The sequence below is a fragment of the Eubalaena glacialis genome, chromosome 19 (genome assembly GCF_028564815.1).
Source record: "Eubalaena glacialis isolate mEubGla1 chromosome 19, mEubGla1.1.hap2.+ XY, whole genome shotgun sequence".
In the NCBI taxonomy this organism is placed as follows: domain Eukaryota; kingdom Metazoa; phylum Chordata; class Mammalia; order Artiodactyla; family Balaenidae; genus Eubalaena; species Eubalaena glacialis.
This window is the reverse complement of record NC_083734.1, coordinates 21,806,471-21,832,375: the sequence shown is the minus strand read 5'-3', so window position 1 is coordinate 21,832,375 and position 25,905 is coordinate 21,806,471. Positions and strand designations below refer to the sequence as shown.

General features: G+C 38.0%; 1 protein-coding gene and 1 long non-coding RNA gene across 2 annotated transcripts in view; one reads left to right on the top strand and one right to left on the bottom strand.

Annotated features, from left to right (window-relative positions):
• Nucleotides 1–4,731, bottom strand: part of LOC133079876 (uncharacterized) — a 10,685-nt gene extending 5,954 nt beyond the window's left edge. Inside the window, exons 1-2 of the long non-coding RNA XR_009698333.1 lie at nt 4,410–4,731; nt 2,611–2,820 (exon numbers count right to left, since the gene is read on the bottom strand). This is a non-coding gene — a long non-coding RNA (uncharacterized LOC133079876). The remainder of the gene's footprint in view (nt 1–2,610; nt 2,821–4,409) is intronic.
• SLFN11 (schlafen family member 11) lies at nt 1,766–25,905 on the top strand. The gene is made up of 5 exons (XM_061175585.1): nt 1,766–1,805; nt 11,914–12,977; nt 13,896–14,024; nt 22,316–23,039; nt 23,707–25,905. The coding sequence occupies exons 2-5, from the start codon at nt 11,915–11,917 to the stop codon at nt 24,488–24,490; spliced, it is 2,700 nt and encodes an 899-aa protein (XP_061031568.1). The 5' UTR covers nt 1,766–1,805; nt 11,914; the 3' UTR covers nt 24,491–25,905.

The window sequence follows — 25,905 nt, the reverse complement described above, 5'->3', positions numbered from 1 at the left end:
ATGCTGGCCTAATACTAAATCCTCTGTGAATGGTGGCTGCTAAGACATGCCCTGGAGATTAGATAGTAATAATATATCAGTGTTTATTTCCCGACTTTGATGATTGTACTGTGGTTATGTAGAATAATGTGTTCAGGGATAATGGGAAATCAGGTTAGTAATTTACTTTCGAATAATTCAAGAAAAAGTTATTTACACTGTACTTGCAAATTTTCTGCCAGTTTGAAATTGTTTCCAAATAAAAACATTATACAAAAATGTACACTATTAATAATGTACTATTTATAATATGTACTTCTTTGATTTTCATTTCTGATATAAACCAAGATACCTTGTAGAGAGATAAGAGAAAAATGTGAAGAAATGGCAATAAATCCAATTGTTAATTATTAAAAAAAAAAAAAGACATCCCCTGGACCCTGCTGAGTTTTTCTCACTGGACACGTCTCAAGTATAATTTTTTTTAAAATGCTGTGTCTCTGGGGTAATTTGTGGGATGTATTGCTTTTTTGCAATCAGATAATTACCTGCTTTGTTTGCCGCACGTAGGCAACGTCATGAAGTGATAATGCTCGCCGTATTAGAACCAGATTTGGTACAAACCGGATTTGTGTGGCAGTCTGTAATACTAGTAATTTCTAGGACAATTCACCATGAATAGTGAGCTGAGAGATTGTAACAATGGGAGACAGGAAATATGGGAGTCCAGTAGTTCCCGAATCTGGCTGACCATAGAATCACCTCGGAATCTTTTTTTTTTTTTTTTTACAGCATGGTAGAGTTGAAGGAAGAAGCCTCTACTCATTCTTTTTTAAAATTAATTAATTAATTAATTTTTATTTTTGGCTGTGTTGGGTCTTCGTTTCTGTGCGAGGGCTTTCTCTAGTTGTGGCAAGCAGGGGCACGGGCCTCTCACTATTGCGGCCTCTCTTGTTGCGGAGCACAGTCTCCAGACGCGCAGGCTCAGTAGTTGTGGCTCACAGGCCTAGTTGCTCCGCGGCATGTGGGATCTTCCCGGACCAGGGCTCAAACCCGTGTTCCCTGCATTGGCAGGCAGATTCTCAACCACTGCGCCACCAGGGAAGGCCCTCACCTGGGAATCTTAAAAATACAGATTCATTGTTTGCTGCATCGTGTCTGGGGAGAAGCCCGAGAATCTCCTTTTTTTTTGTTTTTTTCTCTCTTTTTAAAAAATTTTGTTTATTTTTATTTTAAAAAAATTTTAGAATCTGCATTTTTAAAAAGTGTGCTGAAAGGTTCTGATGAGCAGCCAATATTGGGAACGAATTATTTGGCTGTAGTGTAGAACCTGATAGTTGACTTTTTTTCTTTCCTTAACTCATTTCAAAGATGGCTATCTTGATTAAACACATTGCCAGCCACCTCCAGGCCATGAGGCAGCTCTTTTGTTTTTGAGAGCTTGGTTGATTTCATAACTGACCATTTGGGTTGCTGGACTTTTTTTGTTTGTGTTTTGTCTTTTTTGGTCGCACAGCTTGTGGGATCTTAGTTCCTGACCAGGGATTGAACCCAAGCCCTTGGCAGTGAAAACACTGAGTCCCAACCACTGGAGCGCCAAGGAATTCCCCGCGGGTCGCTGTTTCTAGGTTTTTGTTTTTTTATTTCTTCCTGTGTTTTAAACTCCCGCCCTTATGTTTCAGGTTCACCAATAGGGAGCCCGCCAAACTCTAAGCTCCCATCCTCCACCCCAGAGAAAGCGAAACCCCAGGCCAGCATGTTCTCTTTTTCTCTCTACCCGCAACCGTGCTGTGTGGCCCCAGGTCTGCTGCGTATTGCCAGATCCTGTAAGTAATAACACTTTATTTTTTTCAAAGGTTCCTGATGGTTATTGCTGAAGGGTGTCTCGCAATCATAATAAGAACCAGAAGGGCCAGTCAATTCCCTTTGGTGCATGACACCTTTTCTCAATATTAAAAATGATTGCTAAGTCCATACTGTAACAATTTTTGCAATCTATAAGGAAGGCTACCCAAAAGAAACCAAAAAAGAGCTCCAGGGGACTGTGATTTGTGTAGGCTGTAGAGGGAAGCTGCAGATCAAAGTAGTAAGTAGAAGAAACTTAATCAAAACAATACTGACAGTATTAGCAGTCAAATCAATAACAGGAAACCCAGCAGCAGTTTCAACAGGATTCAACTGCAACTGTTGGGCTTATAGAGGCTACCAGAAAAATTAAGTAAGAAAGTCAACGAGATGCACTGCTTAATTACCTGACTCTAGCACTGCTTTCTTTTCCTTATTGCATTAAACATTTCTCGAGTAATACAGGCATATTGTACAAAATAACAATTCCTCCTCCCCTTTCCATCTTCCTTTCCAATTCCACTCCCCAGGGTGAAATCCTTAATAATAGTTTGATATGTATCCAAACAGGTTTTTCTGTAGCATTGTTCTCCAAGAAGTTTAAAGTTTCGAGCCAGAACTAACTTGCTTTTCACCTACTTATTAAAAGGACAAATTTCTATTGATAGGCAATATTCAGCTTTCCCCCCCCCCCCCCTTGAGGCTGGAAAGGCAGCCACTAAGAGGCAAGTGCCTTCTAATTAGTTTTCTGAGAAACTGAAACCTAAAAGACAGGAGCACGTTTACCTTTGGTTTCAGGAAACCAAGTTTAAAAAGGCGGGAACATTCTCATTTCCTTTCTTAAGGAAATAAAAATTTCTCCTGGGCTTGCTTTTGTTAAGCTGCAGACACCGGAACAGGTCAGGACTCAGGTGTTTTCTCTTCAGCACCCAGACCCTAAGGAATCTTCTAATTCCCAAGGTAGGTAGAGACTACCTGGAGAGACCCGAGCCATGCCTGTTCAACAGAAAAGATGGGCTGAAAAAACGACCACAGAACCCTAAGATAAAAATCCACCCTGTGGTTAGAGGCCCTTCCAGATATATCTACTTTAGGCAAGAGAGGCTGAGGTGGACCTGTTATGCCCACATTTTTCTTAAGTGAAATAGACAGGAGAACTGGCCCTTAGATGGGACTCACCTTCTAGGTGAGGCCAGGGATGCAGGATTCCAGCCAGACAACCTGACAGAGGTCTGAGACAGTGCTGTAGAGAGTTATAAGGTGGACTGATCAACGAACTATCTGGAAACAAACTTTCAGATGGGACAGGGAGGAGCTAGAATCTTGGCGGGAAGGGGTGACTGTCAGGATTCTTTGTCAGGTACCCAATTGGTTGATCTCTACGGAAAGGGTTTTCTTGTTTTTCATAATGTATACACTTTCATTTTTAGAAAAAAATTTTAAAATATATTGACCCGGAAGCTCTGACCCAGTTGGATATTCCAGGTTATATTTTGCAAGTGTGTCAAAAATTCATTTAGTTATTTTGTTTACCAACATTTATTAAAGCACTGGAAAGTAACTTGCCCAACTTTATTTTTTATTTATTTATTTTTTTAATAGAAAGTTCTCTAAATCTTTTTATTATTATTACTGAGATATAACTGACATGTAACACTGTATTACTTTAAGGTATACAGCACAATGATTGATATATGTATATATTGCAAAGTGATTACTACAAAAAGTTTAGTTAACATCTGTGACCACACATAGGTACATTTTTTTCTTATGATGAGAACTTTTAAGATATACTCTTTTAGCAACTTTCAAATATACAGTATTCTTAACTGTAGTCACCATGCTGTGCATTATATCCCAGGACTTATTTATAACTGGAAGTTTGTACCTTTTGACCACCTTAACACATTTCACCCTCCCTCCCCTCACTTCTGGCAACCACCGATCTGTTCTATGAGTTCAGTTTATTGTCATTTTTTAAGATTCCACATATAAGTAAGATCATACAGCATTTGTCTTTCTGTCTGACTTATTTCACTTAGCATAATACCCTCAAGGTCCATCCATGTTGTCACAAACGGCAATATTTCCTTCCTTTTATGGTTGAGTAATATTCCATCATATATACACACCACATTTTCTTTATCTACTCGTGGACAATTAGGTTGTTTCCACATCTTGGCTATTGTGAATAATCTTTTTTTTTAAAAATTTTTATTGGAGTATAGTTGCTTTACAATAGTGTATTAGTTTATACTGTACAGCAACTTCCCAACTTTAACAAGTTGCTTCTTCTAATCTTTTTGGAGATAGGGCACGAATGAATGTAAAATTATGAATAATTCAGCAAGTGGATGGTTGAGAAATATTTACCACTCTATAATAGGAAAAAAATCATCTGTGATAATAGATACTTATTTTACTAGACACAGGCAACACCTACAGATATTCTGGGTATTTTCTAGACATCAATTGCCATACTCATTTTTACAACATAAATATGCTTTTATTACTGTAGCCATAGATGTAAGATGATTTTTTAGACCCAAATTAAATGAGGACAAACTACTAGAGACTATACTTACAGCATTGATGTGGGGAAAAGAAATAAGGCAGAGGAGGTCATCTAATCCTGAGCAGGTCATAACTTCTCTGGTTTGAGTCTTCATCTTTGAAATACAAGATAGCATAATGCCTGGGGCAGACAGAGCCAGGTCTGAGGTTGTGGGTCTTCTCTGTCCAGGGTCTGATTCTTTGTTTGTTTGTGGATTGCAATTTTCTCAGCCCCGGGGGCTCATAACCCTTCCCCATTCCATTCTTCCCCTTGGGCCCACACGCAGAGGCTCTGCTTCCCTTCTTAGACTATTATTTCCCAACCTGCGCGCTCAAGAAACCCGCCGGGTTGGGGGCCGGGAAGCAGGAAAAGTGAAACCAAAGCGCCAGCTGGAGGAGGTGCAGGGCGCAGGCGCAGAGCCGAAGGGCAGGAGTGCGCAAGTGCGAGCAGTGAGCGCGGGAGAGAAGGTCTCGTGTGTGCGTGTTGAGCGCGGGAGAGCGGGACTCTGTGTGTGTGTGTGTGTGTGTGTGTGATGTTACCTTAAGACTCTAAGATTATACACGTGTGTGTGTGTGTGTGATGTTACCTTAAGACTCTAAGATTATACACTAGTGTGTGTGTGTGTGATGTTACCTTAAGACTCTAAGATTATACACGTGTGTGTGTGTGTGATGTTACCTTAAGACTCTAAGATTATACACTAATATGTATAAAATAGATAACTAATGAGAACCTGCTGTATAGCACAGGGAACTCTACATAGTGCTCTGTGGAGACCTAAATGAAAAGGAAATCCAAAAAAGATGGGATGTATGTATACGTATGGCTGATTCACTTCGCTTTACGGTAGAAACTAACACAACATTGTGAAACAACTATACGCCAAGTAAAAAATAAATAAATAAAAATCCAAGAATTTCGTGAAGAAAAAAGACTCCAAGATTAAAGACTCAGGGGTGTGTGTGTGTGTGTATGTGTGTGTGATGTTGCCTTAAAACTAAGATTAAAATACCTCCCTGCTACTCTTCTTAAATAATGCTTCTCTATACCTTCTTGCTACTCTTCTTAAATAATGCTTCTCTAGAATACTTTGTAAATATATATTATCAAACAAATGTTTGTATTTATTGAGATAATTTTGACTTTCTATTAATGTTCCTGTGACTTTTTTATTAATTAATGGTTTTTCTTGTATTGTCTAATCTTGTATTCTGGGCTAAACCCAATTTGGGTCTCTCTGTGTGTGTGTGTGTGTGTGTGTGTGTGTTTAATAATAGCAATAATAATAAACTTAAATAAGCACAAAGAACAAATCTAAAAAACTCTTCTTTTGTTATCCCCAATTTTTGCTACTCCATTACCTCAAATTGACAACTGCTGGCATCTTGCCATAGTTACTTTAAGCTTTTAAAAATTCAATAAGTAAAATATTGTAGATAAGTTTGAGGGTCTCTTTGCCTTCTATTTCCAATTTCATTTTTCTCTCCTTTTCTCAGAAGCAACCAACATTCTGAGTTTACTGTATATCTTTTACACTATTTGTAACACACTGTTTTACACACATACACATCCAGGAATAATATGTAATATTGTTGTGTGCATTTTTAACTTATTTAAATTGTTTACTTTTATATGTATATTTCTGCAACTTGATTTTTTAACTCTACATTTTGTTTCTGATACCTATGTCATTGTGTGTGTGTTTTCGTTTATTCTCTTCAAGTGGCTCACAATATTCCTTTCAGTAAACATTACCACGTTTCATTTCCTTATTTCATTATTGATGGACAGTTAGGCTATTTCCAAAATTTGGTGTTACAAACAGTGCTAAAATGACTGTTCTTGTCTCCTTGCACACATTGTTTACCCATTCACCTGTTGAAAAACATCTCGGTTGCTTCCGAATTTTGGTAATCATGAGCAAAGCTACTATAAACATTCATGTGCAGGTTTTTGTGGACATAGATATTCAACTCTTTTGGATAAATACCAAGGAACACAATTGCCAGATCATATGGTAACAATATGTTTAATTTTGTAAGAAGCAACTAAACTGTCTTCCAAAGTGACTGTACCATTTTTCATTCCCACCAGCAATGAATGAGAGTTCCTGTTGCTCCACATCCTCATCAACTTTTGGTGTTGTGTTCTGGATTTTAGCCATTTTAATAGGTATGCTGTGGTAGCTCATTGTTGTTTTAATTTGCAATTCCCCAATGACATAATGATGTGGACATCTTTTCACATACTCCTTTGCCATCTGTGTATCTTCTTTTTTTTTTCTGGCCGCGAGTATGGCTTGCAGGATCTTAGTTCCCCAACCAGGGATTGAACCCAGGCCCATAGCAGTGAAAGTGAGGATTCCTAACCACTGGACGACCAGGGAACTCTCCCATCTGTATATCTTCTTTGGTGAGGTGTCTGTTCAGATATTTTACCCATTTAAAAAATTGGGTTGTGTGTTTTATTGTTGAGTTTTAAGAGTTCTTTGTATATTTTGGATACCAATCCTTTATTAGATATATGTTTTAAAGAAATTTTCTCCCAGCCTGTGACGTACCTCATCATTTTCTTCAATGTCTTTTGCAGAGCAGAAGTTTATAATTTTAATGAAGTCCAACGTATCAGTTCTTTTCATGAATCATGCTTTTGGAGTTGTATCTAAAAAGTCACTAATTACCAAACCTAAGGTCACCTAGATTGCCTCCTATGTCATCTTCTAGAAGTTTTATGGGTTTGCATTTTACATTTGGGTCTGTTATCCATTTGAGTTAATTTTTATGAAAGGTATAGGTCTGTATCTAGATTCATAGTTCTGCATGTAGATGTCCATTTTTTTCTGCACCATTTGTTGACAGGACTCTCCTTTATCCATTGAATTGCCTTTCCCCCTTTGTCAAAGATCAGTTGAATATATTTGTGTGAATCTATGTCTGGACTCTCTTATCTGTTCCACTGATCTGTTTCATCAACATCACACTGTCTTTATCACTACAACTTTATAGTAAGTCTTGAAGTTGGTTTTGTCAGTCTTCTGACTTTGTTCTTTCAATATTGTGTTGGCTATTCTGGGTCTTTTGCCTTTCCATGTAAACCTTAGAATCAGTTTGTTGATATTCACAAAATAATTGCTGGGATTTTGATTTGAATTGCACTGAGTCTATTGATCAAATTGGGAAGAACTGATTTCTTGACAATATTGAATCTTCTTATCCATGCACATGGACTATCTCTTCATTTCTTTAGCTCTCCTTTGATTTCCTTCAATAGAGTTTTGTCATTTTCCTCATATAGAACTTGTATATGTCTTATTAGATTTATACGTAAGTATGTCATTTCTTTTTTTGTTGTTGTTCTAATGTAAGTGACATTATGTTTTAAATTTCAAATTCCAGTTGTTCATTGCTGGTATATAAAAAAGCAACTGACTTTCGTATACTAATCATGTATTCTGCAACCTTACTATAATTGCTAATTAGTTCCAAGGGTTTTTTTTGTTTTTCTGTGGTTTTTTTTTGGTTGATTCTTTGGAATTGTCTACAGGGATAATCATGTCATCTGTGAATGCAGACAGCTGTACTTTTCCCTTCCCAGTCTGTAAACCTCTTATTTCCTTTTCTTGTCTTAATGCATTAACTAGGATTTCCAGTACTATGTTGAATAAGAGTGGTGAGAGGGGATATGCTTGCCTTGTTCCTGATCTTAGTGGGAAAGTATCTAGTTTCTCACCATTAAGTGTGATGTTAGCTATAGATCTTTTAAATAAATGTTCTTTATCAAGTTGAGGGAGTTTCCCTCTATTCCTAGTTTGCTGAATTTTAGAGTTCTTTATATATTCTAGATTTGAGATATTTGTCAGGTATGTGATTTGCAAATATATTCTCCCAGTCTGTAGCTTGTCTTTTCATTTCCTTAACAGGAGGTTTCACAAGGCAAAAGTTTTAAATTTTTGATGAAGTCCAATTTAATGATTGTTTTTCTTTTACAGATTGTGCTTTGGGTATCCTCTAAGAGCTATTTATCAAGCCCTAGGTCCTGAAGAGTTTCCCCTATCTAACCCTTTTGTTTGTGCAGAGTTCTTTTTAAATAATAAAAATGCTAGAACCTTGGGATTAACATACATACACTACTATATATAAAATAGATAATCAACCAGGACCTACTGTATAACACAGGGAACTCTGCTCAGTATTCTGTAATAAACTATATGGGAAAAGAATCTGAAAAAGAGTGAATATATGTATATGTATAACTGAATCACTTTGCTGTACACCTGAAACTAACACAACATTGTTAATCAACTATACTCCAATAAAATTTAAAATAAATAAATAAATAATAAAGATGCTAGTGGCTTGTCTAAAAACAAAAACCAAATAAGCAAAAAGCAAAACAAACAAAAACAAAACTCTGAATCTTGTTAATTAATCAAATAATTGCTTTTTAATTTTCCAACTTCCTTCTGCCCTTCCATCTATTATTCCTGTTCTTTTGTGTTCCTTTGCGATCTGGTTCTTTTTCTAAGTTCTTTCAATGTTGATGCAAGTCACTCTGTTTAAATTTTTCTCTCTTACCAATATAGGGATTAGGGCTATGGATTTTTCTCCACATATTGTTTAAGCCATATCATGGTAATCTGATGGACCCTAAACCATATATCTCCAGCAGTCAGATTCTTTGTGTCTCTCACAGCAGTTAGTGTGCCCACGGTGAACGCTCATTGAATGTTTCCTGTGCTAAAAAGTTAATAAATGAAATGTTTCAATGGCATGCTTCAGTATATAATCAAGCAAGAGAGAAAAATGACTGTAGGTTGCAACCCATCCCTAAGAGTTTTAAGAGCCCTCCCCTCACTATGGTACTGTTGAGTTTTATTGATTTGCTCAATCACTCCCAAATACAAGTTTTTTTTTGACATCATAAAAATCTTAGAATCCACTGATCCTTCTTTTTCCCCATTTCTCAGATCCACCTTATGCCCTGGCCATCTTTGTTTTGCACCCTATCCACCTAAGAATGCATAATCCAAAAGTTCAACCACTTTCTTACTAATAATCTAAATTCATATGCCCTACTCACCTTTAAAAATTTTTTGGAGGCAAAAGTTTTCTTTTTTATGTCATGAATAATTTCAAACTTACAGAAAAATATAGAGAGCAATATAATGAACACCAATATGTCCACCACCCAGTTAATAGATGAAGTCAATTTTAAAACTTCTTATTATGGAAACTTTTCAAATATGCACAAAAATAGAGAGAAGGAGAGAATAGGAGAGTGAATCTCCATTTATCAATCACCCACCTTCAATAATCATTGGTCTTTTGCCAATAAGTGGTACCACTAACCACCCAGTTGCCCAAGCCAAAACCCACTTACTAAATTTTAATCCTTTCTCCTGACCTCTATCTGTTCAATACAGAGCCATGTTAATTTTATTTTCTAAATGTCTCTCAGGTATACTCACATCTCTTCATTCCCATGGCCCCTACTGTGGCCCAGGCTACCATCATCTCTCACCTGGATTACTGCAAAACCCTCCCTACTGGTTTGCTCCTCTCTAACTACTCCTCCACCTGTAATTAATAATGTGCACCCCCTTAATAATTTATCATGCAAAAAAATTAACTTTCTGGGTGTGCAGCTCTATGAGTTTTAACACATGAATGGATTCATATAATTACAACCACAATCAGGAAACAGAACAGTTTCATCACCCCAACAAACTCCTTTGTGTTATCCCTTTGTAGTCACACCCTTCCCTCCCCATAACCCTTGGCAACCATGGATCTGTTCTTCATCATTAATGTGTCTTTTAAAATGTCTAGGGACTTCCCTGGTGGTCCAGTGGTAGAGAATCCGCCTTCCAATGCAGGTGACGCAGGTTCGATCCCTGGTCAGGGAACTAAGATCCCACATGCCGCTGGGCAACTAAACCCACGTGCCGTTACTGAGCTTGCGTGCCTCAGTGAGAGAGCCCACGTGCCCAAAACTACAGAGACCACACACTCTGGACCACGCGCGCCGTGACCAGAGAGAGAAAACCTGCATGCCACAACTAGAGAGAAGCCCATGTGCCACAACAAAGAGCCCATGCCACAGCAAAAGATCCTGCATGCCACAACTAAAGACCCAAGGCAGCCAAATAAATAAATAAATAAAATAATAAAATGTCTATGTGTTCATGTCACTCCCTTCCTTAAAATCCTTCTTTGGCTTTCCACTGTTGTAAGCAGCAGCCCTTTTCTAACTTTCAAGTCTCCTCTTTCACCACTTCCCATCTCCCATCCTCTGTCACTCTTTTTTTTTTTTTTTAGCTCAGTGTAAACTTTTTTAAAAAATTTATTTTATTGAAGTATAGTTGATTTACAATGTTGTGTTAATTTCTACTGTACAGCAAAGTGATTCAGTTATACATATATATATATACATTCTTTTTCATGTTCTTTTCCATTATGGTTTATCACAGGATATTGAATATAGTTCCCTGTGCTATACAGTAGGACCTTGTTGTTTATCCATTACATATATAATAGTTTGCATCTACTAATCCCAAACTCCCAATCCATCCCCCCCCGCCCCTCCCCGGCAACCACAATTTTGTTCTCTATGTCTGTGAGTTGGTTTCTGTTTTGTAGGTAAGTTCATTTGTGTCATATTTTAGATTCCACATATAAGTGATACCATATGGTATTTGTCCTTCTCTGTCTGACTTACTTCACTTAGTATGATAATCTCTAGGTCCACCCATGTTGCTGCAAATGGCATTATTTCATTCTGTTTTATGGCTGAGTAGTATTCCATTGAATATATGTACCACATCTTCTTTACCCATTCATCTGTTGATGGACATTTAGGTTGTTTCCATATCTCGGCTATTGTAAATAGTGCTGCAGTGAACATTGGGGTGCACGTATATTTTCAAATTATAGTTTTCTCCAGATATATGCCCAGGAGTGGGATTGCAGGATCATATGGCAACTCTATTTTTAGTTTTTTGAAGAACCTCCATACTGTTCTCCATAGTGGCTGCACCAATTCACATTCCCACCAACAGTGTAGGTCCTTTGTCACTATTAAGGTCTGGCCAGACTGAACATTTCTCTACCACTCCAATACACTATTCCCTTTGATGATTTCAGGCCTTCCTACATACTTTTCACTCTGATTGTAATGCAGTAACTCCTCCTAACCTCAGATTCCTTCACATGGCTAATTCAGATCTTAGTTTAAATGCCCTTTCCTCCAGGAATGCTTCCCTGTTCATATTAGGTTGATTGTTGCTGTTTGGTGCTTCCTTTCAGGGTATGTATCACACATTACTGCAATTACTCTATTCAATATTTCTGTCCAGACTGTAAGCTCTGAGAGTCAGGGCTATGCTTATTTTTTATTTACCACTTAATTTCCAGCCCCCAGCACTTAGCAAGAACTCAATAAATATTTTAAAATAAATTAAAAAATGCACTTTTGTGTACTATGCAATCTACTTCTTCATCAACATGAGATATGTATTTTAATGGTTTCAATTGCAGAATGAACATGGAGGAAAATAATTCATCTTTGGTGGTAGAATCATCTTACCCAGACTTGGTCATCAATGTAGGAAAAGTAACTCTTGGTGAAAGAAACAGAAAGGAGCTTCAGAAAATTCAGAGAGAGCAAGAGAAGGCAAAAGTTATAAAAGCTGCATGTGCTTTATTAAACTCAGGAGGAGGAGTGATTCAGCTGGAAATGGCAAACAACAATGAGCATCCTGTGGAGATGGGACTGGATTTAGAAGAGTCTTTGAGAACACTTATTCTGTCTTCAAATTTGCAGGCTTTCTTCAAGACTAAGCAACAAGGGAGGTGTTATTACATTTTTGTTAAGTCTTGGAGCAGTGACACTTTCCCTGAAGACAGTTCCTTTAAGCCCCGCATTTGCAGCCTGAGTTCATCGTTACACTGTAGATCTGGCACTTCTGTGCTTCCCATGGATTCCAGAGAGGCATTCAGTTTCCTGAAAACCAAGAAAATAAATGCACAAATCTTGGGGAAAGAACCTTTTGGTAAAGTTGTCAAGGTTATACATCAAGACCTCGATAACTTGGATCCTACTTACCTAGTTTTCCAAAAAGACCAGCTTGAATACGGTGAAATCGTGCCTTTTCCCGAGTCTCAATTCATAGAGTTTAAGCAGTTCTCTACAAAACACATTCAAGAATATGTGAAAAGCATAATTCCAGTGTACATCCCTGCATTTGCAAACACTGAAGGAGGCTATCTTTGTATTGGAGTGGATGATAAGAGTAAGAAAGTTCTGGGATGTGCTAAAGAAAAGGTTGACCGTGATTCTTTGAAAAAGAAAATAGAAAATACAATATACAAATTACCTTGTGTCCATTTTTGCCAGTCTCAATGCCAGATAGATTTCACAGTCAAAATCTTGGATGTGTTAGCTGAGGGAGAGCTATATGGCTATGCTTGTGTGATCGGAGTGAAGCCATTCTGTGGTGCACTTTTCTCAGAAGCTCCCCGTTCCTGGATGGTGAAGGACAAGGATATTTGCAAACTGACAACTCAGGAATGGGTAGGCATGGTGATGGACACAGATCCAGGTAAGATGGAGAAAACTCCCTCCCTGTCCTTTCTACCTCTTTGGAACCTGTATATTAAACAGGTTTCCCTCTGTTTCCTGTGACTTTGAACTTCTCACACACACTAAATTCTGTGTTTTTTGAATCTTCAAGTATCCTACTTTCCATACATGAGAAAATTTTGTTGGGTGATGAGAAGCCCAAATGAAGTATCTTATAAAAGGCAATTTCCCACATCAGATGAAAAGAAAATTGTCTGGGGATGATTGCCTTGCAGTGGTGTATTGGAACTGGCTCTTACTGGCTCGAGAGCCATTTGTTAACTTTTCAGGAATGTTTTGAGCCAGTTGTTAAACAGTCATTGCTAAAAATTAAGTTTTATAAACTTACAGTTCAATAAATTGTATTTAAAACAAATTTAATAAATACAAAACCTAATGATTTACTACATTTTAAGATTATCTATACGCGTGAGGTTATTTACACCTACTGTATCTGTATGATGGAAGTACTATAAAATGGTGTGTTACGGTGCATGTCTTCCCAACTCTGCATTTAGTGACATCATATTGGTAGCTTAAAATTGTCCATGGTGGGAATATTTACACCACAGATATATGCATAGATAGGTGTACTAAAAGAATGTGCTATGTACCATAAAAGAAATTCAAACAAAACAATATCCAGAAACAGAGGGTGAAGACATATTGAATGGGAAACACATTCAAACTTCCAAATAACATCTCTTATGATGGATTTGGCAACTTTCATATGCAATGAAGGCACTTGTCCATACAGGGTGAATGGGATGTTATCTTGCCATTATGTCTCAAGTCATACCTAAACAGTCATATAATACGCCCACTCATAAGGTCTTTTTCAGTGGTGAAGAGATGAACTAACATGTCAGAATAACGTGAATTTCCCTTCTTTGTTAAGATTTTACATGGTTGTGCAAAGACTTTGAATCTCAGCTGAGTCTGTCTAGCGGGCCTCCTCTTAGCAGACCAGTGTACTCCAAGAAAGGCCTGGAACATAAGAAGGATCTCCAGCGACTTTTATTTCCAGGTAGTAACTATGGTTTGCCTACTTGACACCAGCCAGTTTCTATGTTAGGATAAGGGGAGATAAACTGTTATGTTTGTTACTTAAGGTCCTGAAAGTACGCTCTGCGAAACCTATGTGTGCAAGGTGGTAATGCTACAAGCATATTGATGATAAGTAGTTTAGAAATGAACCCTCACTGACCTCATTAGCTGAGGCAATACCACATACAGAATCGAGGAACATTGCTGCCCTTAACGACCTTTCGGTCTTGTAGTTCTCGAATAGGACTGATCATCAGTATTTCTGGTTACTTTAAAAAGTACAGATACCTGCTTCCCATAAATAGAATACCTGAAGATAGCGCCTTATAATGTGTATTTTTTCAGGCTACTCACAGGATTCTGACACTCATCCATATTGGAAACTTTTTATCTAGTTGAACTAGAGGCATACATTGCACTAGGAGCAAACAATTGCCCTCCTCTGCCGAATTTTCCAGAGGAGTGCAGGAAAAATATGAAACAAGAATATGAAAACAAGAATAAAGTTTTATATGAAACAAGAATAAAGTTTTATATCAAGATGGAACACAAAACAAATAAAATGAAGATCAATTACAACATCCATGAACATGTTTTGGGTTTAGGAGAAACAGTCGTGTAAAATCGCGAAATCACGTTTCAGAACCAAGGACAGTGCCTGTCCTCTGCTCTCATCCCTCGCTCCCACCATGATAGGCTTTAGCTATGAGTCCATTGTTGTCCTCTTTCTACAATTCTGGAGAGGAAGAACCACTTGATCAACTCTATGAAGTAAATCAGTGGCTTATCTGGCACTAGAATCTGATGCATAAATGTCCTATATATGTGTAAATGTCTATTGAGGACCATTAAGATAATAAATAATGACTGTTCAATTTAAGATTTTATTTTTCACCTTACCTAATTGAGGTCTTTGCATTCGCTTGCATATCAAATTTATATTTTAAAAACTGTCCGCAATAAACAGTATTAGATCCAAGAGTAAACATAAAGATTGGTAATTATTCTCTAAACTCAGTAAACTCTGTTTTAGTAGAGCTTATTATCATGGAATAAATTATATCTAAAAACAAAATACTGGGCTTTATCCTCATAGAGTGATAACCTATTATTCTGGTATAAAAAATTAATTTTCCAGGAATTGTACCAAACATTTGAGGAATAGACACTTCCAACACTATTTAAACTTTTCCAGAGCCATAGAAAAAGAATGAAAATTCCCAGGTTATTTTTAAAATGGGAGTAACAGTAATTGCAAAACTTGACAGAGATAGCATAAAAAAGAAAAATTCAGACTAATCTTACTTGTGAATGAAGACGCAAAGACAGAACTCTAAGAATGAAAGGATGGATGAACATTAAGAGAGTTATTACTATAATCCATCATTTCTATACATTTATGCAGAAAAATTTTATCATTGTCTTCTAATATACTGAAAAAGTTTTGAAAAACATTAATATAGATTTTGATTTTTAAAAGACTCCATAAAATACGAACCCATACTTTTCTTTAAAGATTTTTTAAGTTATTTTTTTTAACATTTTTTTTATTCAAACAAAGTCACAAAAATTATAATCATCCTCATCAGTTCACTCAGTCCCATGTAATTAATTTTTTTTATCTTGATCTTTTGTTAGCACTTCTATGAATTCATCAGTTTTCCATTAGAGTTATGAAAATGCTTATTCATTCAGTTCAGCAGTATAGTCAGTTACCAGAAACCTGTACTTGTCAGAGTCTTTTCCATGAATTCCTTGAAGATGAAACCCTTTTATAGGAACATTTTTGCAAAAGCATCAGAGTACACCCAGAACTGTCTGTAAATGACAAAAGACTTAAAAATGACCACGGTTAATGATTTGATGAAAGTTCATAATAATGCAATTGACAAGGAAATTTAGTTATTTCTGAGATATACATTTTAAAGTAATAACTAGAATTATGACTTATAACATTATAACAGAACATATAAGATTTTTAGGAATTTCATGTAATGTCTGAAACATTTATATTAACGTATTTCCATACAAATAACCCAAAGAAAGTTTAGTACTAGTTTTTTGGGTTTTGTTTGTTTTTTTAAAATTTTTTAATTTAATTTAATTTTTTTTACAGCAGGTTCTTATTAGTCATCAATTTTATACACATCAGCGTATACATGTCAATCCCAATCGCCCAGTTCAGCACACCACCATCCCCACCCCCCCCACGGCTTTCCCCCCTTGGTGTCCATACGTTTGTTCTCTGCATCTGTGTCTCAACTTCTGCCCTGCAAACCGGTTCATCTGTACCATTTTTCTAGGTTCCACATACATGCGTTAATATACAATATTCGTTTTTCTCTTTCTGACTTACTTCACTCTGTATGACAGTCTCTAGATCCATTCACGTCTCAACAAATGACTCAATTTCGTTCCTTTTTATGGCTGAGTAATATTCCATTGTATATACGTACCACAGCTGCTTTATCCATTCGTCTGTCAATGGGCATTTAGGTTGCTTCCATGACCTGGCTATTGTAAATAGTGCTGCAGTGAACATCGGGGTGCATGTGTCTTTTTGAATTATGGTTTTCTCTGGGTATATGCCCAGCAGTGGGATTGCTGGATCATACGGTAATTCTATTTTTAGTTTTTTAAGGAACCTCCATACTGTTCTCCATAGTGGCTGTATCAATTTACATTCCCACCAACAGTGCAAGAGGGTTCCCTTTTCTCCACACCCTCTCCAGCATTTGTTGTTTGTAGATTTTCTGATGATGCCCATTCTAACTGGTGTGAGGTGATACCTCATTGTAGTTTTCATTTGCATTTCTCTAATAATTAGTGATGTTGAGCAGCTTTTCATGTGCTTCTTGGCCATCTGTATGTCTTCTTTGGAGAAATGTCTATTTAGCTCTTCTGCCCATTTTTGGATTGGGTTGTTTGTTTCTTTAATATTGAGCTGAATGAGCTGTTTACATATTTTGGAGATTAATCCTTTGTCCATTGATTCATTTGCAAATATTTTCTCCCATTCTGAGGGTTGTCTTTTCGTCTTGTTTATGGTTTCCTTTGCTGTGCAAAAGCTTTTAAGTTTCATTAGGTCCCATTTGTTTATTTTTGTTTTTATTTCCATTACTCTAGGAGGTGGATCAAAAAAGATCTTGCTGTGATTTATGTCAAAGAGTGTTCTTCCAATGTTTTCCTCTAAGAGTTTTATAGTGTCCGGTCTTACATTTAGGCCTACCTCCTAAAGATTTAGTTTTTAAATTTAATTTTATTTTTTTAGTAAATTTATTTTATTTATTTCTTTTTGGCTGCATTGGGTCTTCGTTGCTGCGCACAGGCTTTCTGTAGTTGTGGCGAGCGGGGGCTACTCTTCATTGCGGTGCGCAGGCTTCTCATGGCGGTGGCTTCTCTTGTTGCGGAGCAAGGGCTCTAGGCGTGCGGGCTTCAGTAGTTGTGGCACACGGGCTCAGTAGTTGTGGCAACTAAGCACGGGCTTAGTTGCTCCGCGGCATGTGGGATCTTCCCGGACCAGGGCTTGAACCCGTGTGCCCTGCATTGGCAGGCGGATTCTTAACCACTGTGCCACCAAGGAAGCCCTAGATACTTCTTTAACATTATACTTATACCTATATATCTATATCTATCAATATCCCCCAAAGACCATTATGTTAATTGGGAGATATTAGAGACATTCTATTAAATTTGGGACCAAAACCATCATTGCACTGCTACAACTTTTGTGCAATATTAATTAGCCAATGCAATTAGATAAGAGAAAGAAATTAGAGGGATAAAAATTGAAGAAGATAGGACTATATTCAAGAGAGCCTAATGAAAAACACTATAAACAATAAAAGAATTCAGATTGAATATAAATAATTTTATTAATAGAATTATATGAAGCATATGTCAAAATTAATATGCAAAATTCATTATCCTGCTATAACAAACAAATCAAAGAAAATACCCAATTTTCTATAGCAACAAAAATTTAAAATATCTAAGATAAACCGATCTGAGAAAAATTTTTAAACAATATTGAAGGACACAGAAGAAGGATAAAATGGAAACACATGTCATGTTCTTGAAAGGAAGAAAGCTGTCAGTTTTCTCTAAGTTATTTTATAAACTTAATGAGATATCAATAAAAAATACCCAAGAGATTAACTTAATCTAAACAGTCTTATCCTAAAGTTCCAGCGGAAAAATAAACAAGCAAGAAGAGCCAGGAAATAAAAACCTGAAAAAGAAGAGCAAAAAGAAGGGCTATCCAGATATTAAATCATTATAAAGCCTCAAATAAAAATAGAGTTGTATTGGCATATAATTAGATCAAGGGTACAGGATAGAAGGTCCGGAAATAGTTGCAAACACATCAGAATTTAGTTCGTGATGGAATTGGCCTCTCAAGTGGAGAAGAAAAGATGTTTCAATAAAGAGATATTGGGAAAACTGGGTGGCAATTTATTTTTAAAAAGATGGATTCACGCTTTATGACATATACCAACATAAGCTCTAAATCGATCAAGAATTTAAAAAAAATTAAAGCCATAAGTGTTCTAGAAGACATTTGTAAACGCCTTTATACTTTTGGCATGAGGATTAGAAAAGTCAAGATTCAAAATCCAAAAGCCGTGAAAGTAGACTGATATATATGATTACATTAAAAGATAAGCATTGTGCATGGCTAAAGCAACTAAGTAGAAAGTCAAAGGTCCATTGACCAGCTAGGAAAAATATTTGCAACTCATATTACAAACAAAGGGCCAATGTCTCTAATACATCAATATAAACAGCTTCCAAAAGTTGATAAGGATAAAGAACAACTTAGAAGAAAAATCAACGGGGCTTCCCTGGTGGTGCAATGGTTAAGAATCCGCCTGCCAATGCAGGGGACAGGCGTTCGATCCCTGGCCGGGAAAGATGCCACATGCCGCGGAGCAACTAAGCCTGTGCGCTACTGAGCCCACGTGCCACAACTACTGAAGCCCGCTCGCCTAGAGCCCATGCTCTGCAACAAGAGAATCCATCGCAATGAGAAGCCCGCGCACCACAATGAAGAGTAGCCCCCGCTCACCACAACTAGAGAAAGCCCGCGCACAGTAACGAAGACCCAACACAGCCAAAAATAGAAACAATTAAATTAATTAATTAAAAAGAAAAATCAACAAAATCAGTTCAGAGCAAATAAATTCAAATGGCTTTCAAACATTTGAAAATATGCTTAATATTAATCAAAATAAGAGACTTGCAAATTAAAACAAGCTATCATTTTTATCTATTGGATTGTGAAAAATAAAAAAATCTGACATCTTTTATATGCTGTGCTATGGGGAAACAAGCCTTCTCGTACATTACTGGCAGGAGTGCATATTGGTACAACTCCATTGGAGGACAACTTGGTAATATCTATCAGAATTACAAATGCATTTACCCTTTTACCCAGTAATCCCACTGCTGGGACTTTATTCTTTATATATACCTGCATGCATACAAAATATACAAGGTTACTCATTGTAATATTCTCATAATAGCAAAAGGTTGGGGGGAAACACTCAAGAACCCATCAACAGGGACATATGTCACATCCATAAGATGGCCTGTTAGACAACTGTGGGAAAAAATAAGGAAGTTCTTTATGTACTGATATGGAAAGATCTGGACAGTTTGCTACCTATTGTGTAAGAAAGGGGGAAATATTTGCTTGTATTTGCACAAAGAAGTTTTGGAAGACTAGCTGAGAAACTGAAAAAAAAAAGGTCTGTGTTAGAGGAGTAGGATGGGCTTGGGAAGGGAGGAAATGGAGCGAATAGAAAGAGGAATGTTTTGGTATTTGGACTATGGGACTGTATTGCCTAATTAAAACCATTTTTTGAAGCAAATTTTCATTTTCAGAGACCGCTATCATTAGATTCTGAGGTCTCACAGTGGTAACTAATCAGTTCGGTTTGGGTTTTGCAACTGGACTCCGAATACTAAGAATAGGGATGTCCTCATTACATTAATTATTACTATTGATTAACAATAGTTTAGCTTCAGATTAAACACTGTAAATCTTTCTTTTGAAAAAAATGCAATGACTGTCTGAAAAAGAAATTTTGTCTGTACCTGGAGTGATGGGTTCTAGAGAAAGTCAGGGGTTAGAGTAGTAGATCAGATTCAACCAACCCCCAGCGACCTTCATCCTGATGTCCTAAACTGTTAGGAGCCCTCACCTGATTTCCTGTAGTTGGAAAACCATCAGTCTGGACACTTCAGTGCTCTGTTTTTAAAGATTTCCCTAGATCACCTATGGTATAGCACAGGGAACTCTGCTCAATATGCTGTAATCTAAATGGGAAAAGATTTTGAAAAAGAATAGATACATGTATATGTATAACTGAATCACTCTGCCGTACACCTGAAACTAACACAACATTGTTAATCAACTATACTCCAATATAAAATATTTTTTTTAAAAACCACATACACACACACAAAAAAAGGTTTCCCTAGATCCATGAAGAGATTAGTGCCTAGTATGGATACAAAGTTCTGTGGGAACTCTGAGGAGAGAACAGACATGGGAGTTCTAGAAGAAATGAGAGGAATTTATCAGGTGACAAAAGTAGAAGAGGGCATTCAAGTCTCAGGGCACACCTACACAAAGGCACAGAGGCCCCAAGTCACATGGAGAGTGGTAACTACTCTGGTGCACGTGGAGTGGTGGACATTTATTGACACCTAGTCTGGCCCCTATAATTGGTTAAGTGCCATGTGGAATATCAAAGAAATGAAAGGGACACTTCTTGTCTTCACATAATTTCCTTAGGAAGCATGTCCCATTATATAATTAAAGAAAAATAAGACCTATTTGACGATGAGGCAAAACATATTTGCTATGAACATCAAATGCTTTAGTGACATTGTCCATTTAGCAGGCAGGGGTAGTCTGTGTGGCTTGCAAGGCCACAGTAGAGACAACAGAGGGTCTGGTGTCTGAGACAGCACTGGGTCCAGACGCTGGCTCTGCCATTTCCCAGTGGTGTGACCATAGGCAAGGCACTTGACCAGTTTGAGTTCCCATTTACTCATATGAAAAAGAGAACAGTAAGTATATCTGCCTTGCAGAATTGTGAGAACCATAGATGTGTGCAAACTCCCTGGTACAAATGATGTGTTTTCTTATTTTATACTTTTTTATTTTATACTTCCTTTGGTTTCTAAAGCTGCATTTTAAACATATCCTTATATTACCCTATTCCATCCATCCCAAGATGCATGTTTCCCCCAGCCTTTTAACATCTCCAAAATCTGGATGTGTCTCATAATAGAGTCCATCTCCTACTCACCATCATCCAGGTTGCAGGCAAAATCAAGTTGTGCAAACACCTGGTACAAGTGCGAGAACACCACCACAAGGAACAATAAACAACTACCAATGAAATATGGGTAATTTCACTGGAAATTAACCCTACAGATCCAGATTCTGGTGTGTGATCTGACACCACCACAAGAGGATGACAACAATCTCTTCATTTTTTCCCTCCCTTTGGAACAAATGATCATTGACATAAGTTTAAAACCCTACAGTGCAAGTTTATTCTCATGTCACAACATTGTTCCTTGCTCCTTCATGAAAAAGGGTAGACTCTTGTGATAGATGCATTATTACATAGATCTGTAAGTGAGTGATGCTTCAGGAGAGTTATCTCAGAGTCTAATCTTAGGATCTCCCAGTGGAGGGCTGCACAGAGGTCCCTCCTAGTAAAGTTTTCATAGCTCCATCTTCTCCACAGATATTTAATGAGCACCTTCTTCCTGAGAGGGCTCTTCCTACCTCCATCAATGGGGACTGTTAAGGGACATTTTGAGATTCAGGTGCTTTAAGAGGAGGAAGGGAAAGAGAACTAACATTTCTCAAGCAGCTACAACGAGCAGATACCTTTATGCTATTTCATTTATTCCTCACCATAAGAGATGTGCTATTTTTGTAAATGTGGATTTTTGTTTGTTTTACAGATGAGGGAACAGAGTCTTAGAGAGGTTAAGGAATTTTCCAAGGTCATAAACGTAATAAGCACATAGGCTTAGATGAAGTGTGCCAGACTTTTCAAGGCTTCTTTTCCTTCACTGTAATATAATAATATTGGCAAAAGAATGTATACAAAAATAAGTAACATCATAATTAATAAAATTAATTATAATTAAGTATAAGTATAGTAATTTTGATTAATTACAATTAATCATTAAAATAAGTGTGATTTTTGCCACTAAATTTATAATTCTTTCCATATCTAGTGCTACCAGGATGTCTGAAATATACTCCCAAATCCCTCTGGAAGGAGCTGTCTTCACAGAATGAAGGTTTGGAGGAATTAATAAATATGCAAATATATCCATTCTCCCAGGGAATTTTAATCCTTTCTAGAAGCTGGGCTGTGGACCTGAACTTGGAAGAGAAGCAAGCAGTCATCTGTGATGCTCTGCTGATAGCATGGAACAGTCCCCCCATTCTCTACACCATTCTCAGGGAGCAGGATGCAGATGAGCAGTCCTATTGCACCAGCACTGCCTTCACTCTGAAGCAGAAGCTGGTGAACATGGGGGGCTACTCTGGAAATCTGTGTGTCATTACCAAGGTCCTCCACCTAAGTCCTAAGAGCAATGCAGAGTCCTCAGGGGGTGCAGCATCCCTGATTGATTACCCTAGGTCCTATTACTTTGCAAACACTCAGCAAATGGAAGCTTTGCTGCAGTCCCTCGTGATTGTCTTGCTTGGCTTCAGATCTTTCTTGAGTGACCAGCTTGGCTGTGAGGTTTTAAATCTGCTCACAGCCAAGCAGTATGAGATCTTCTCAAAAAACCTCCGCAAGAACAAAGAGTTGTTTATCCATGGCTTACCTGGCTCAGGGAAGACAATCATGGCCGTGAAGATCATGGAGAAGATCAGGAATATGTTTCACTGTGAGGCAAATGAAATTCTCTACATTTGTGAGAACGAGCCTCTGAAGAAATTTATCAGGTAAGCAGTTGGATCTTCTGGTTTTTTTTTGGCCGCGCCCCATGGCTTATGGGGATGGAACCCAGGGCCACGGCATAGAAAGCACCCAGTCCTAACCACTGGACAGCCAGGGAAGTCCCAAGCAGTTGGATCTTACTGTCAGCAAATGAGGTGCAGTCTAAATTCCCTCCAAATCACCTTGGTCCTTTTTAAAATTATTATTATTTTTAATTTTTTTTCAATTAATTAATTAATTTATTTTTGGCTGCACTGGGTCTTCATTGCTGCACACAGGCTTTCTCTAGTTGCGGCCAGTGGGGGCTACTCTTCGTTGAGGTGCTCGGGCTTCTCCTTGCTGTGGCTTCTCTTGTTGCAGCGCTCGGGCTCTAGGGTGCCCAGGCTTCAGTAGTTGCAGCACGCAGGCTTAGTAGTTGCGGCGCACGGGCTTAGTTGCTCCGTGGCATGTGGGATCTTCCTGGACCAGGGATCGAACCCGTGTCGCCTGTATTGGCAGGTGGATTCTTAACCACTGCGCCACCAGGGAAGTCCGTGAATCACCTTGTTCCTTGAGAGTAAGATGGTAAAATGATCTGTGACAACAGTATCGTGTTCATAGGAGTATGATAGAGTACTTTTCCTCCTTTATTGACTCAGAGAAAACCTGAATGTGTCTTTTTAATTTTTACAGTGACAAAAAAATCTGCCATGCAGTGACCCGGAAAACCTTCATGAAAAATGACTTTCAAAAGATTCAACACATCATCATCGATGAAGCTCAGAATTTCCGCAGCGAAGATGGGGACTGGTATGGCAAGGCGAAAACCATCACTCAGAGAGACAAGGATTGCCCAGGAATTCTCTGGATCTTTCTAGACTACTTTCAGACCAACCACGTGGAGTGCAGCGGCCTCCCTGCTCTCTCAGCCCAGTATCCAAGGGAAGAGCTCACCAGAGTGGTCCGCAACGCATATCAAATAGCCGAATACTTACAACGTGTATTGCAGGAGGTCAGAAAAAATCCTCCACCTAACATCCCCCTTGGGTCCCTGCAGATGCTTCTTGAAGCTGATTGGGCTCAGGGTGTTCAGGGAACCTTAACTCTTAAGGAAAACTTGACTCTGAATGAAATAGTGACACACGTGGCAGACACTTGCAAGGTTCTCTTTGAAAGGGGCTATTCTCCCAAGGATGTCGCTGTGCTTGTTAACATCAGAAAAGATGTGGAGTGGTACAAGCAGAAGCTCTTGAGAGCGATGAGGAAGATAAAGGTAGTGCGCTTCACCGATGCAAGTGACATGTCAGGTGATCACATTGTGTTGGACAGTGTCCGAAGATTCTCTGGCCTGGAAAGGAACATCGTGTTTGGGATCCATCCAAAGACAGTTGAGCCAGCTATCTTACACAACATTCTTGTCTGTCTGGCATCCAGAGCAAATCAACAGCTACATATTCTGTGGCTCCGTGACGTTTAGGAAGAATTCCAAACCAAAACAAGATGAAGCAATTACTATGTAAATGTCCATAGGTGACAATCTGCTTGGTATTGGGAGAAACTTCTCTTTTCTGTTCATAGGTCAGCTAGAGATTTGGGCAGAGCTGACACACAGAATTTGGAACTTTCCCTCTCTGGCTCTCTCCTTTCAGGGATTCCTCCCCTACCCCCTTTCAGCAGCTATTGTCCCAAACTCTGTCCCCGATTCTTCCAGCCAGAATGATAGTGGTTTTCTGAAGGAGCTTTAATCACCCTGCACAGCACAGACTATGACCCACCCTGCGGTTAAAAACCATAAAAACAATACACTCGTCCTGTGGCCATTCTTTCTTCTAAGTCTGGACCTCCACAGTGCAATTTTTTGTTTTTTAAAATTTGTCCAGGGTTTATATTTATCTGCAGAAGGGTGGCCTTGGTAGAAACTACCTTGGCCATACCAGAAGCAGAATTTTTGGTTCCTGAATTCTTGACATTTCTCTTTGCTATATTGATCCAGGACTTGGGAGATTCCCAAGATAATTCAAACTGTGACCAAGTGGACCTTAATAATTTTGACAGAACAGAGAGCACTGATACAATTATTTAATCCTTTAAAACTGTAATCTCCATTTTTTTTTTTTTTTTGGCCCTCAGGATAACCCAGATCAAGCTTTAATTGTGATAGTAAGCATTAATTGTCACTTTACTGAGAAATTATAGGCCATTAGAAAACAAAAATAAAGCCGTTTTCTCTGGCTTTCAGTGAGAGATAACATTAGGAACCAAAATCTGGTTCCAAAGATACACATAGGCCATTAAGTAAACAGAGCTAGGAAAGATACAGTCTTTATAGATCAACTTCTCAACTCAGCTCTACGTATTGTTCTATAACATATCAACCTAAATTTCAAGTCAAGTACATTCTTGAACTGTATTTTTCCCCTTTACTTTTATATTTTGGTGGGCTACTGTTATGGACTGAATGTGTCCCCCCGAAATTCATAGGTTGAAGCCCTAACGTTTAGTGTGGCTGTTTTTGTAGATTTGTAAGGAAGTAGTTACAGCTAAATGAAGTCATAGGATGGGCCTTGATCTCATAGGATTAGAGTCCTTATGAGAAGAGACACCCAAGAGCTCTCTCTGTCCCTCTCTCTGTGCACACATAAACAAAAGGTCATGTGAGCACAGAGAGAGATGGCGGCCACCTCCAAGCCAAGAGAAGAAGCCTCAGAATGAAACTAATCCTACTAACACCATGATTTTGGACTTCCCAGCATCTAGAACTATGTGAAATATATTTCTGTTGTTTAAGCCACCCTGTCTGTGGTATTCTGTTATTGCAGCCTAAGCAGACTAATATAGTCACAGAATTATTCTTTGAACTAAAACACATCATTGTTATCACTTAATAATGCT